Genomic DNA, 15,427 nt, shown 5'->3' on the forward strand with positions numbered 1-15,427 from the left:
CAGCAGAAACCTCTGACCGCTCTGATCTAGATAATATGAGCCTTCACGTAGAAGGTCTTGTACCGGAAACAGGAGAACCAGAGAGTGTGCATCCAGAGTCGGCAAAGTACGAGTCTGATGTGATGGTCGCTGTACAGAAGTGCGTAGCGCCTTGCGAGGTGTTGGATATCTTCTCTAGCACCTCGCCCAATGAGAGGGATCTCCATAGCGGCATTATGAAACTGTGGCAAATCATGTCACCTCACAGGAAGATGAAACTTTCCGAGGAGCAGCTCCTGTCCGAGCACCCCAATTTACACAACTTGTGCTACGGAGTCATGATGGCAGCCCCCACGATGCCGACAGTGTTCCTGATCCGCAGTCTCCATGTCTTACTGAGCCTAAGCGTAAACCAGAAGTCCCGGGTACTGCAGACTCTGCTGCTTATATGCCAGGTTAGTGTCCCTAATCTCTTGCGCTATGCAATGATGAGAATAGGTCTAACTAGAGAGTGCGCAAGATTTCATGTCGCTGAGGTTTTTTTTTTTTTCACGTTAGAGCTTATTTAAAAAAAGCCGCAACGGTGGTCCTGTTTCAGAGATGGCCGCTGCTGCTGTACAATAATAGGCTGCAGAGATCTGTATTGAGACGCCCACGGTGGCTTTGCAAATCCGAGTGTCTGCGAACGACGACACCGCATTGGCCATAGATCAGCTGATAATCTGACTTCTGAGTAACCCTATACTCGTCTTGAGGCGCCGTGCCCTCGAAACGGTCACTATACATTTCTGTTTGAGCTGCCCTCCCCCGTTACCTCCCCCCAAAAATTAAGAAAATAACAAAACAAAATCTTTTTGATTAATGATCCTTTTACTGTGAAGAAAATAAGTTATTTTACAAAAACAATTGTTTTTATTTTGGGGGGGGGGGGGGGGGGGCGGCGGTGCGGTCAGTCAGCTCACTGAACGGATGGAAGAGGCATGGAGTAACCCGGATAAACGATAAGTTTGTATCCTTTCCCAGCTACTGAGTGTACTAAGTGGGAAGTCCCTCCTGATGTTGCTTATTCCGTCTGCATCTCCTCTTAAAGATCTTACAGATTAGGAAAATTGAAGCATGTCCTAAAGCAGTATTTTAATCATATAGAGCTGTCACTAGACTAGCTATGGCTGGGGCTTAGGTGTCCAAGGCAATTGAAGAATGGACGGGGGCACTGAAGGATACTCTACCAAATGCTACCAGAGAACAGCTGACTTATACCATCCACATATGGGAATCGGCCCCTATTTGGGAGAAGCTGCAATAGATGCTGGGCTCCTGGCTTCTAAAGCATCGTCTGCCTCGGTAGTGGCTCGTAAAGCCAATGGTTAAGGTCCTGGAAAGCAGATATTGGGTCAAAGAAGGCTCTGGAATCCTTACTTTGGAAATATACATTTTGGAGCGGAATCAGATAAAGCTGCTGGCTATTCTGGCAGCTTAAAATTCTGCAGGTCTGCCATCAACGGCTACATTAAAGGTGCATACACACTAGACGATATGCTCCCTGAGCGATATCGTCTAGTGTGTCCCCGGCAGGCTGTGCTCAATGTCGTTCATGACATTGAGCACAGCCGCTGAACGATATCATTAGCGATATCGTTCAGCGCCGGGCTCTCTCACCCATTCCCTGACATGCAGCAACCTGACGAGGTCGTCAGGTTGGCCTGCATGTCAGCCCGATGAACGAGGATGACGAACGACCCGCGGGAACGCGCGTCGTCGTCATCGTTCATCTTTTTTGTGTTAAAAATGGACGATAAAGTGGACGACTGAACGATAACGATATCGTTATCGTTCAGTCGTCCACTTTAATCGCCCAGTGTGTACGCACCATAAGTCTAGGAAGTATTCGCAGGATCACCATCAAGCTAAGAGGTCCTGGTCATCTAGAAGTCCAGCTTCTAAGCCGGACAACAAACCCTCTGTCTGATGGGGCGGGCCTCCTCCTGGGGGGCCCAGGATGGGAGGCCTTCTTCAATTTGTGGACTACTGGCATCAAATAACAGACGCCTGGGTCAGAGAAGTGGTTTTTCAGGGGTATACTCTCACTTTTCAGAGACAACCTCCCCAGTAGTTTTTTGCACTAACTACTCCATCGGAGTCTATCAGGAACTTGGCCCTACAGGAGGCCATTTACACCCTACAGCAGGCAGGGGTGATAATCCCGGTTCCTGTGGTTCAACAGGGAAAGGCTTATTATTCCAATTTATTTTTGGTTCAGAAACATAATGGGTCTCATTGCCCTATTCTAAATCTGAAAACCCTTAACAGGTTTATCAGTGTACCCAAGTTCCGTATGGAAACTTTTGAGCAATGGAACCTAGGGATTTTTTTTTTTTTTTTTTCCCCGGCTTCTCTGGACATTCAGGGTGCTTACTTCCATGTGCTGATTAAGCCGTCTTACAAACCATTTCTACGGGATGCTGTCCTGAAACCATTACCAATTTTAGGCACTGCACTTGTGTTCTCGACGGCCCCGCAGGTCTTCACCAAAATAATGGCAGTGATGACTGCCTATTTCAGACTTCAGGCAATCAGAATACAGCCATACCTAGGCTGGTCTTCTGATAATGACATAGTCTCCAGCGATTCAACAACGCCATCTCCAACTGACGTGACCTGCCTTCAGATGCACGGCTGGATAATTGATTGGAAGAAATCTTCTCTGTCTTCAATACAGCGGATGGTACATCTGGGGGTGCTTCTGGATTCTCTGGCATAAAGGGTGTTTCTTCCAAAGAACAAGGCTGCGGCCCTGTCTTTGCGAGTACTCAAATTGCTCTGCAGTCAAAGGGTATCCATTCTATCAGCGATGCAGGTCTTGGGGGTAGATGGTATCCATCTTCGGCATGGTGGAATATGCTCAGTTCCACACCAGGCCTTTGCAGCAATTGCTTCTCTCCAGATGGAAAGGACAGTATTATCGAATAGGGTACCAGAGGATCCTTCTTCCTGTGTCTCTGTCGTGGTGGCTACTTAAGGATCATCTGGATAAAGTTTGCCCATCCTGGATCCAAGATGGGGTGCTTTTCACAACGGACGCCAGTCTTCGTGGATGTGAAGAGGTGACGGGTCATCACACCTTTCAGGGAAAATGGACAAATCAGGAAAGTAATCTACCCATAAACATTCTGAAACTTCAAGCAGTATACAAAGCACTTGTCATGCTCCAGGGCAGGCTGGTCTAGACCCAGTCCGATAACGCGACCACCGTAGCCTATCCCAATCGTCAGGGAAGCACGCAAAGTCATGCAGCCGTGAGGGAAGTGACAAGCATTCTGGTTTGGACAGACTGTCATCTTTTGCCTATCTTTGCGATATTCGTCCAGGGAGTTCTCAATTGGGAAGCGGACTTCCTAAGTCGTCGGGACATACACGTTGGAGAGTGGACTCTCCTCCTGGGTTTTTTTTTTTTTTTTTTTTTTCAACTCCTGGTGGACAAATGGGACCTACTAGACATAGACCTCATAGAATCATGTCACAAAAACAAGGTCTTCAGGCATGGCTCCAGGACCAAATACCCCTCAGCTGCCTTCAGGGACGCACTGGCAGTAAGATGGGACTTCAAGCTGGCGTATCTATTTCCTCCGATTTCCCTTTTCCCAAGGATCCTCAGGAAATTTAAGCAGGAAGGCGGAACAGTAATACTAGTGTCTCCTGCTTGGCCTAGATGTCATTGGTTAACCGACATACGGAATCTATCCATAGATAGTCCATTTCCTCTTTCTCTATGGCTCGATCTGTTAGTGCAGGGTCCCTGCCTGCATCCGGACTTGCCTAGTCTGTCTTATAACGGGGTGGCTCTTAAGGCTTCTATCTTAAGAGCCAAAGGTTTCTCCTGCTCTGTGAGTTAAACAATGCTTAGGGCATGAAAGCCTTCCTCTGCCCGCATCTGTTAGAGAGTTTGGCATTCTGTTGGGTGTTCCCACAAGAAAGTATGACCCTAAGGAACACATTCAGACCCGCTCGCAAGATGCGATCGCTCGCTGGCCAAAAGGGACCAGATATTTAAATTAAGCGCTCGCACTGCATTGCGTCAGGACGCCCACTGTCTTAGCGAGCTTTGGCAAAGTGCGCTCGCAAGTGTCTGAAGACGCCCCCTTGCCTCTCGCACACACGTCATCTCCGGGAAATGTATGATTAATCGGGACCATCGTGAGCCATCGGAGCAGCTCGCAGCCCTTGGGGTTGCCTTTCCCCGCCGCAAGAACTGCGATCAGTGCGGGCTGAAATACATGCAGGTGACATGTACAATGACGCTACTTTGCTAATTATGCACGCCCTTTAAACTGCGTTTTGGGGGACTGACACACCTGCGTTCGCAACACCACTCCCCCGTTCACAAGCACCTTCCCCTGTTACCACCCACAAACAGCACTATCTGTCACTCAAATCAGCGACCTGATAGTGGCTTACGAGCTACCAAAATCAGATCGCAACGAAATGGCTTGCGCTCTGCACATTATGCGCAGATGGGCAAAAATCGCTCACAGCGAGCGATCGCGCCTTAGCGAGCGGGTCTGAATCAGGTCCTAGGGTTTTTAGGTTTTCCCGTGTACTTATTTTATCTAGGCTGGGTTAGACTTTGGTCCCTGCCTAGCCACCCAGGGAGTGCAGGTTTCTGTGCTGTCAGTCTGGTTCCAGAAGAGAATTGCTTCTTTGCCGGATGTTAGAAATCTTTTTTTCAGGGGGTTCTCAGAGTTCAGCCACCTTTTTGTAGCACCGTGGAAATGGTCTTTGGTTCTCAAGGACTCTGGACTCTGTAGATTAGAAGAGGTGGACAGCGAAGACATACTTTCTTTATTTTCTCCTCGCTATCTCTTCTGCAAGCAGAGTCTCTGGCAGTACTTTATTGTCGCTCCCCATTTTTGGATTTTTGTCACCGGGTTAGAGCTGTCCTCCGTACAGGGGAGGGTTACCTAACTAAGGTAGTGTCCCGTCTTCATGTGAATGAAGAAATTGTGGTTCCAGTTTTTTTTTTTCAGTCTCCCTGGACATGGTTCGCGCTCTCCGTATCTACGTGGAGCGTACAAACTCTGTTTAGAATTTCAGATGCTCTTTTTATGTTCATAAACCTAAAATGTTTTGTGTTATTTGGTTTTCACAAACGAGGATGGCCAGCCAACAAACTCCGGCTCGATGGTTACATATGACGATCTACCAGCTTTACACTAAGGCTGATCTTCCTGTCACAAACACGGTGACAGCATTTTCTACTGTGCGGAACCATCGTGGGCGTTTTCAGCGTGGTGCCTATGGTAAACATTTGTACAAGGCAACCACTTGGTCTTCTGTCCACACTTTTCTTAGGTTCTACGCCTTTGATATTTTTGCCTCTCAGGATGCTTCCTTTTGGGTGATGAGATTTCCTTTTCTTCTCAGGAGCGTACCCCACCCTTAGGTGGGAACTGTTTTAGGACATCCCCATGGTATCCCTGTGGATCCCTATGGACTCGGAAGAAGAAAATAAGAGTTATGGTAGACTTACCATTGATAACTTTCTCTTTGAGGTCCACAGGGCACCCACCCTGACGCACCTCCCTTCATTGGGTAATTTTTCTTTCGGGCACGGATTCTCTCATTTTTCTGAGTGTTTCTGGTTTCCTTCTCCTCTTTCCTTCTCCTGCCTTGGGCTTGTTTACAGAACTGAATGCCTGGGGGCGGGGTATATGTGGAGGAGGAACATGAGGCATCCTGGGAGCCTGGATCACTCCAACCACATTTTCACCATGGTATCCCTGTGGACCCTATGGACTTTGAAGAGTTATCAATGGTAAGTCTACCATAACTCTTATTTTTATCAGATCGTTCCATGTTGAAACTGCACGGTTGTAATTTTCCATATGGTGAATTCCACCCGTGCCCGATTTTTTTTATCTGTTTATTCATTTTCTTATTATGGAAGGACCATTTTATTCATCATACTCTTTCATCAGGCATATTAGATTTCATAATCATTCTCTGTAGCACCAGCGGTATTGACATTAATTGGGGTTATTTTGTTCCTGATAATACAGTTTTTGTCATGTCTACATCTAACCAAAATAATGACCTTTCTACAAGCAGCTCAGCCCCTTCCGGTGATGTGAGCACCTATATTCTCAAGGCTGTCATTCTATGGTAGGAATAATACATTTTAAAACGGGTAGACTGCCCTGGACCAGACTGGAGTCCAGCAGCAGAGAGGGCCGGTCCGGCATCGAAGTCGGCCCGGCTGCCGAAAGTGTCCAGCACCATTTCAGTGCTGTCCATAGTAATCCTGACTGACCGGATTCCAGCAGGGGGTGATCTGTAATTCGCCGTCCCTGATGTAACCAATTTATAAGCAGTTTTTATTTTCATTATTTTTCACACTCTGTCTGTCTCTTATATATTTGTATTTACTAATATGATTGAGTATGGCCATAATTAGGCCATGTTCTCTTCCTTACATTATTGCTGGGAGTGTGGAGAAGTTTTGCCTAATGACACCTTGACTGCACTTTTATCCTTAGAAACGTCTCAGTACGTTGAATGAAGGAAACATTTCTGCCTTGGCCGACTGCTTGAAAATGATGGAGAGTGACAGAAATGTGGATATTTTAAACTCTGGTCTACGGTGAGTGGGCTCTGTTATAGCTTCTGCATTCAGTGCCAAGCCGCACTTTTCTTATTTTTATTATTACTAATAATGGTCCGAGGTACTGGCTGCAGATTCGGAGAATGAACCCTGTACCTAGCTCTTCTGATTATACACGTGGACTGAAAAACACTCTATTTATACTAGGCTTCTGATAGAATTTAAACTGAAAGACATTGAGACCGTGGCATCGCTTCAGAACTTGATGAAAAGCCTGGGGACAGAGGCACCATTACAGCTGAAACTCAAATTTAAGGTAAAAGTGTGAATATTGTTTTCAGCACATAGGGCCTGATTCAGAGCCGGACGCTATTTGCGCTCGCTCGTTCAGAAAATAGGGGTGGCTATTCAAATGAACCATTCGCTCTTTGCGGTCTGTTCACGCCTCTGTCTGAACGAGCGAACAAAACTTGCGGTCGTTTTTTTAAAAAATACGCCCCCTGGCCGCTCTCATCCTTCGTCATGTCCGCTATTTATTAGATTAATCGAGTACATCGACCAGCGTATGAACTGCTCGCTATTCTTGTGGTTGGTTTTTGCTACCACAATTTTGCGAGCAGTTCTGGCTATAAAATAACCCAGTGACGTGGTCAATGACGCTGCTGAATTAATTATGCACACCCTTAAAACGCCCGTTTTGACCTTTAAGCACGCCTGCGTTCGGATCTCCACTCCCCGTTTTCAAGCACCTTCCCCTGTTACCACCCACATACGCCTCATCCTGTCACTCAAATTAGCAGGCATTCGCTATTTAGCGAACAAACGATTTTCGGCCGCACTGACTGGTTCGTGCATGCGTATTAAAATCCGTAGCATGCGCAGTTGGGCAAACATCGCTCGGAACGAACGAGCGGCCGCTTACGAGCGGCTCTGAATCAGGCCCATAATCCATATTTTTGGTGTATGCTCTCCAACAAGGTTTTGGCCCTTATATGTACCAGCCTATATCTCTTTTACTAGTGATATGGACCCTGCATATGTTAGGTCACCCCTGCCCGCTAAATTGTGCCCGTGGGTATTGGAGTGGTCGTCCTCTCTTATCCTGGTTGGTCCCGTTTCCGTCACTGCGGCGGGAGCCATTGAGGCGATCACACCTGGTCTACAGGGCGCATGACTGCAGAGGGGGTCTATCGCCATCGATGATTATATAGATCGGATAATTACACCTTACTATAGCTCTCGTAGTATATCGCACATGTACACAGTGCCCTCACTGATGGATGTAAATTTATTCCTGACACAGACCTCTCATCTGCGGAAATGTTATGTTTGTTTTTATTAATGCCCTCTCATCGAAACTTTTACTCATCTTACTAATCAGGATAAAGACCGTGGGGGCTCAGGGTATCTTACCCCTGGTTATAAGGCTCTCTTTTGTTTAACCATCAACCCATTCACATATATCTCATAATTATGCTCAGTATTATGCTGCCCGTCCACTAGCAGACTTGTCCCTGAAAGATGTAAGATCTTCACAAATCGTTCATTAATTCCTGATCATCGTTATCGTTCATGTGCATGAACGATTTCTGAACGTTTGCACAAAACGACCAAAGACCAACAATTTTCAAAGCAGTTGTTAATAAAAGTGGGCTGAAATATTTATTTAAATCTATATATGTTGGTCATTTCGGCTTTGAAAACGTGCACCGATGCATGAACGATAATGATGTCCAATAACTAATTGACGGGCAAAACAGGATGAGGCAAACGATCGGCGGGATCGCGAATCGCATTTTACTGTACGATTGGCGGATGATTTCCAAGCAATTGAACGATGACGACGGTCGTAATCGCTAGGTTTAATCACCTAGTGGATGGGCAGCTTAAGGGTAATAGTTTGTTGCTGTTTGTAGCTACTAATTTGTAACTGTTGAATGATACATTTAATACACAAGTATTATGACCATTGACACCAGGAATATTAAAACGCCTGTGCCATGCTTTCTATATTTTTTACAATATGGTTGAATGTGAATGTTACAAAAAAAAACAGATTTTCTTATTACAAAATATAACCATTTATCACTTTGGTGTTTTACAAATCGATTTGATTCTAAGTATCTTTGTGAAACTAATCACATTCAGTCTGCTGGTTATTATTTTGTATAAAAGTTGCTGTCACCACCTTGTGCGGTCTCTCGTCATTCCAGCCAGACCTTATATAATGCAGCTGCTTCAGTACCCTCAAGTACTCCCCCCTCCAGCAGCTACAATTACTTGCCAACCTTATGTACTAAGAGTTCCCCATACCTTTTTTTTTTTTTTTGATGACTCTTGCGGCACACGAAACATTAATGTATAATCACCTAGGCGCATCATCAGTCCGCCACATCGAAAAACAAACACATTGGTCCATGGGGGAGGACACCCATACATTGGCTCCAACAGAAAACAAAATAAAAACACATTGGTGTCCACAGAAAGCAACATATTACACATTGGCCCCCTAATAAAAAAAAACACAACCACGCTGGCCCCCACAGAAGGCAAAATATTCTACATTGGCCCCCACCTGTCTGTCGCAGAGAGGATCTCGGCGTTCCTCGGCCGCGGAAGTTGGTGCAGCCTGTTACACTCACTGCTCAGCAGTAAGCGCTGTACGGGCGGGACGGCGACCATGACCTATGATGTCACGCCGCCGCCATTCTGTTGGTAACAGCTCAGACAGCAGCTGAGCCACCCGGAAGAACCCAGCACTGCCTGGGCCGAGGTTAGCCGCCTCACTGTGGGCATCTCCACTTTGGCACAGCAGTTGAAAAACTTTTTTTTTTTTTTTTTAGACTGTAAGCTCATATGCACACTGCCACCTCTACCTTCCCTATAATTTGCGTCTGATATGATCCAGCATATCAGCACTATAAATTATCTATTAGAATAATCGCTTACTATAAGTTACAGCATTATGATTTATTTGGTAAATATCCTCTGATAGTAATGGGTGCTGATATAACACTGATGCTGTTATTAGGCATATTGCGAGTAACCTGTTTTACTACATACTGTAAAGGGTTTATATAGCTGTCACCTGTATCTAGACCACCCCCCTGCCATTGGCCATTTAATACTGATGCAATAATGCACAAGTGGCTGTGTCCCATGACTCTGGTCCTTTGTATTCAGCCTTCTGTAGATTATATAACCTGTATCATGGACACTTGCGTTATTTATAGGACTGCTTGCACCTTCTGCTATTGGCATGTCTGCTGCTAAGATCTCTTTTCTGTTTGTTTTCTTTCTATGAAGAGAAAAGCTTTACAGATGATTGACCAGTTCAGCGTCTCCCAGTGCAGTAATATGTTCTCCATCCTAGCTGACGGTAACCTACAAGCGTACGGTCTTCTCAATGCCTGCAGTCACCGGCTCATTGGTAAGTGCACTGCAATATACATTTGCTAAATCATTAGTTACCCGTTAGAGATTGCTGCGTATCATCATGTACAGTTACCGCACCGCTAATCTAGAACTAGAGATCACCTTACAGGATGTTTATATTGGACCGGTTATCGGAGTCTCTCCAAATCCCTCGCCAAACACCTCCTTGAAGAAGGCACCTGTGCCGAAACGCGTTGGTGACCCTCGCATCAAACCCGACACCGATCCAGGCTGTCCTCCACTAAAGATCCCCATCCCCACCAGGGACCACCAGTGCAGAAAGCTCTCAGCCCACCCGCCTGCTGGTCCGCACCGCTCACACCTCCAGTGACCGGCTCCACCCCAGGCCAGCCTTTCTCCCCCCCTGCTCCCAGGCGTGCTCAGCAACTCACTCCTGGCCAGGGGTGTCTCCACCGTCGATCCCCATTTCCACGAGGGACCGTCAGTGATAAGAGCATCCCGCACATCCGGCCGCAAGTCCGCCCAGCCAACATCGCCAGTGACCAGCTCCATCCCGGTCACACTTTCCACATCCCCCATCCTCCCTGGCTTTTTTTGAATCAGTATCCTGGGCAGACCACACCCCAGGGGTGGTCCCAGCACACACGCTGCAACCCAGCCTCCCAGTGGCTCACCCATCCACACCTCTGGCTCCGCACCACCAGCGGCACGACCAAGAGCCAACTTCAGCTGCATACTCCGGTCGCTGACCTCCGCAGACCAATCAGAACAGCCGTGCACCTACAGCACACCAGCAACACGCTGATCCAGCTCACCAACAAACCTGCAGCTTCCAACCTATCTGCAACGGCCGCAACGTCGACCTACATCACCATAACAAAAAACCTACCGGTAGGTATTTACTGGCAAGACTCACACCAACACGCGGGACGCCGCACAGGTGTTCCAACCCACTCTGCATATCCCCCCACCCCCGAGACTTCCTAGACTGTCGACCATAGGTCCAGCAGGGGTGACGTGCAAGGTCACTGAACCGCACGGGAAGGAGCCCCCTAAAAGGGTCCACCTACCTCCCCAGTCTCATCACCACTCATCACTGAACCCCACCCACCTGCCCGGGATCTTAACAGAGCAGCATTGTGACTACTCAATAAAAGATTTGGCCCCAAATTACTGTCTCTCGCTGGCCTCATTTTGAACCTATTCCATTCCCCTTTTCACATTACTCCTAACTACACTCCATACCCAATCACACCCTCCTCACTCCCAAAACATCGCCACCACCAGAAGAAACATTCTAATTAACCCCACTCACAAACACACACAAGTCATCACCATCACCACTACTAGCAGGAAGAGCGCACCTTACCCCCGCTACCCCCATGTACAGTTACCGCACCGCTAATCTAGAACTAGAGATCACCTTACAGGACGTTTATATTGGACCGGTTATCGGAGTCTCTCCAAATTCGGTATCCACCCTGTCTGAATGAAATATTGTCATATTGAATCAGATCTACCATGAATGGACCTGACAGAAGATGATTGTGTCATGTTCTGCATTTCAGCCTGAGCATGGAACCACCAGATATGTGGTACCGTAGGTATGATACCGGTATGATCTGATGTCTGGGGGCAGCTGTAATAGTAAGGAGGATTAAGCTTTAGCGCTAGTGTTGGCAGAACATGATGGAATATATGTGCCGTCTCTCGTTACATGATTACGCTGCAGAACCATCCCAGTCTGATGTACAGATAATCACTCCAACCCTTTGCACATGGCTTCCAGTACCTCTGCAATGGGAGATACTAATTAGAAGGCAATACATGTTTTTATACAATGTGTAACTGTTCTACATACTGTTACTTACTTTGTTGTACATTATACAGACATTTGTTAGTTTTGAACTTGTAATTTATGGCAGCTTGTAAAAGTTGTAACGTTCAGGATTTACAGACTGGACGCTGCTATGATAATTAAGGTTTCCTTATGGTGCGTACACACGGTACGATTAAAATGCACGATATGATCGATATCGATCATATCGTTATTGTGCATTTTTCAGTGCCTTCAACCCGCCAACGACCTTCGATGCGCGGGCACGTATGGATGATAAAGATATCGTCCACGGCCCGTGCATGCAGGCCAACCTGGTCGATATAGGCCAGCTTACTATAGGGACCCGCGAACGTTGATCGCAGCTCGTTGCTGGTGTGCTGGATGATTGATATCAATCACCCAGCACACCCGGAAGATCGTTCAACAATATCGTTATTGTTGACTATCGTACTTGATCAGTTATTTCACATTTTGCAACAGTAATCTCTTAAAACAAATCATCTTAATGTAAATAAATCTCCTTTTAGCCATGATTCTGCTATAGTTATTTTCTTGTGTAGAAGGTAAAGACAGATGATGTAAAGCTGGGTACACACTGGCAGATATATTGGCCGATCAGTTGATTGGCCAAAATATCTTATGTGCGCTGGTCAGTGTGTACCAGCAATATGTGTGTGAATGATGTCGTTCAGACCTATCGCTGGTACACACTGGCCAATGATCAATTCATCACTATATCTGCCAGTGTGTACCCCGCAGAAGTATATTGTTCTAATACTGTATTTTTATTTCTCATCTGTATTTTGTGTAAATATTTTAGGCATGTATAAAAATATTCTTGTGATATGTCTTTGGCGCTAATGATTCTAGGAGCTCACAATTTTACAATTGCAAATATTTGTCCATAATTCCTTTTTGTCTTTTACCAAATGTTTCCTATTAATACAGAATTACTGTATACACAAGCTATCACAATACATTAGGTCGGGAGTGCGATGTGTGACATCATTGGCGGTGGGGCATGATGTCACTGGCGCACACTGACAGGTCATGTAACTCCAGTAAATACCGACACACACTCTGTAAGAGTGACCGTACTGTAATGTATATGGAGGGATAACCTAATACGGTCTAACACATACAATTATACCTGGCACCATTAAGTTCTTTTTGAACGCTCAGCGTGGCCAGCGCTAATGGCAGAGGTGTATTGGGCCAGGACCTGTTATGTCTCAGCTGCTCTTCCCATTATGATCGTGCGTTCCGTCTATTTCATCCTAGATGGTGTAGGTGAGCTGACGTATGAGGACATTAACGTTGTCCTCAACTCTTGCTATATCCTGTCGTATTACAAGGAAAGGCTGCTGTCAGCAATTGGTGACTATGTGATGCGTACCATTGACATCTGGAAAATCTGGCAGGTAATGTACTATCTGCTCCTTTCTACTTCAGGGTCCATAGGGGGTCCACAGGGTTGACCTTGGGGGTATAGGTTGGGAACCAAATCCGGGCACCACGCAGTTAAAGCTTTTAGCTCCCAGGATGCACTTGGGTCCACTCTCCCTATAACCCCGCCCCCCAGCCAGAGGCACCTCAGTTTAAGTTGGTGCCCGGCCGGAGTCGGGTCACCGTTACTGCAGGGGGGCTGCTTAGCAGCCTCTAAGCTTAAAAGAGTTTTGTTTTATTATTTTTTTACTACTCTTCAGAGCGGCAGCATCAGACTGTCCAATGGACGTCTGAGCTGCCGCTCCTACACCCCGCCGGCGCTGCGACGCCAGTACAGATCTGGGGATCGCAGCGGGACCCCAGAGTCTGTACTAGCCGGGCTCTGGAGGAATCCCTGGGCTGCTGCCGGATCGACGGGGACAGGTAAGTCGCGTGGTCACCGCTTGCGGTGATCCACGTGTGAATATGCAGCCTTATGCCTCCGGTCTCTGGGGACAGACCGGAGGCGCTAGCGGTGGCGGCGGGTCCCCCTCCATGGAGGCATACCCCGCGTGTCCACAGCCCACCAGGGATTATAGCGGCAGCGGGAGCCGGCATCCCGGGGGGTTAATTGCTAGCCAGGGGAGGAAGCCTTCCCTGTCTAGCGGCTCCTCCCCTCAGCTCAGCGCGCCTTTCAATACTACAGTCTGGCGTCGCTGAGCTGCTTCCTCCGCGGGCCACGCTTCTTCTGAGGTCTCCAGTGGCCATTTTCTCTCTGTAGTGCTGCAGAACTCTTAGGATGTCAGTGAGCCCAGTCCCCCTGCGTACCTGGCCATTTTGGGTGAGTGTACACAGCGCTATAGCCTTCCCAGACACTGAATCTGGGCAGTTGAATGTAGCGACATTGTGCAGTATATTATATGTCATGCTTATGTATGTATATATATTTTTCTGCATTGTATGTGACTTTTGCTAGTGCTGACTGTCTGCTTTTTCTCTCACCTGTCAGTGTATATCTATCCCTTTTCTTTATCTGCCCTAATACAGGTGTACCTGGGGTGGTTCTGAGACCTCACATATATATATTTGTTAATATCTGTGAGGTTTGTCACATACTGTTGCGTGCTGCACGTTGCCATATTTTAGATGGAACTGTGAGTTGCGTACGCTGATAATGGGTTCCTGCAGCTAATCTTAGCGTCAGTCAGGACCGGTATGGCGCTGCTTAATATTTCCGTCAAGATAGTCAGATATATCTGACCAGGAGATTGCACACGATACTGCACCCATTATTGCTATCCTGCAAGTCATAGCCTGCAGGAATTAGTGCGGAGGATTTTAACTCAGAAAGGTTTACGTATGCGGCACCATCTGGTGCCGGGCCCCTTGCACGACCCCCTTAAAGGGCGTTGTTTCTCAGGATCCTCTCCTTTGAGGATCGCCGGGCGGGCCCCATTGTCGTCACTCGCTTGGAGTTACTTCACCATACTGCCCTTTGGAACTCGGGGTATCTCGCAATTTCTTGCAATTTACCCCTGTGTCACAGACTATCGCTCCCTGCCGGGGTTTTTCACAGTACATGAATTACCTCCGATACCACATCGGTCTGTCATTCCCCTTGCAGGGATTACCACAACGGCCACCCTGGTGGATGTCGTTTTATACGAAATACTAATTGGCGTGATATACGCCCTGTGGTTACTGACCAGTGGCTCTGCCGTGAACTGGATGGTATATTCGGCTCTTTCCCTCTCACATGGGGGGAGCCGATCTCAAGTATTATTATCCCTGCTTTGGGGCTGGTAGCCAGGCTCATTCTGGATATAGAGAATGTCGATCCTGCACCAGTATCATACATCTCCCGTTTTCTGCCCAGCGGGTGGATCTCATAGCGGGAGTCTGGCTGTCCCCAGATACGAGGAGTCACAAAGGCCTCCTGTTTCCCATTCCCTGAGGGTCCTCACAAGTAATGGAAATCCCCTTCTGGGATGGATTTGTATGTTAATCATCGGGTTACAGGCATTAATACGCCTCCCATCCCGGCCTGGACGAATTTTACGGATCCGTAGGTGGTAACTTTGCCTGAAATCAATGTACTCGTTTTCAGGGCCTGTTGCCCGTCCTACCATGGCCATCGCATGGTGATGCTTTTGTGACGTTTTTCCCCTCCAACACGTCTGAGGTTCAAA

At 47.2% G+C, this 15,427-nt stretch overlaps 1 protein-coding gene across 1 annotated transcript in view; it reads left to right on the plus strand.

Annotated features, from left to right (window-relative positions):
* The window catches only part of FASTKD2 (FASTK mitochondrial RNA regulator 2), a 50,169-nt gene that overhangs the window by 8,862 nt on the left and 25,880 nt on the right, over window positions 1–15,427 (plus strand). The window contains exons 2-6 of the mRNA XM_088457207.1: window positions 1–434; window positions 6,513–6,616; window positions 6,785–6,893; window positions 9,884–10,007; window positions 13,095–13,234. The exon at window positions 1–434 is cut by the window's left edge and continues 254 nt beyond it. Of these exons, the coding sequence (XP_088313333.1) occupies window positions 1–434; window positions 6,513–6,616; window positions 6,785–6,893; window positions 9,884–10,007; window positions 13,095–13,234 (911 nt within the window). The remainder of the gene's footprint in view (window positions 435–6,512; window positions 6,617–6,784; window positions 6,894–9,883; window positions 10,008–13,094; window positions 13,235–15,427) is intronic.

This window comes from Taudactylus pleione, unplaced genomic scaffold (genome assembly GCF_031769625.1).
Source record: "Taudactylus pleione unplaced genomic scaffold, aTauple2 ptg000746l, whole genome shotgun sequence".
Classification (NCBI taxonomy): Eukaryota; Metazoa; Chordata; class Amphibia; order Anura; family Myobatrachidae; genus Taudactylus; species Taudactylus pleione.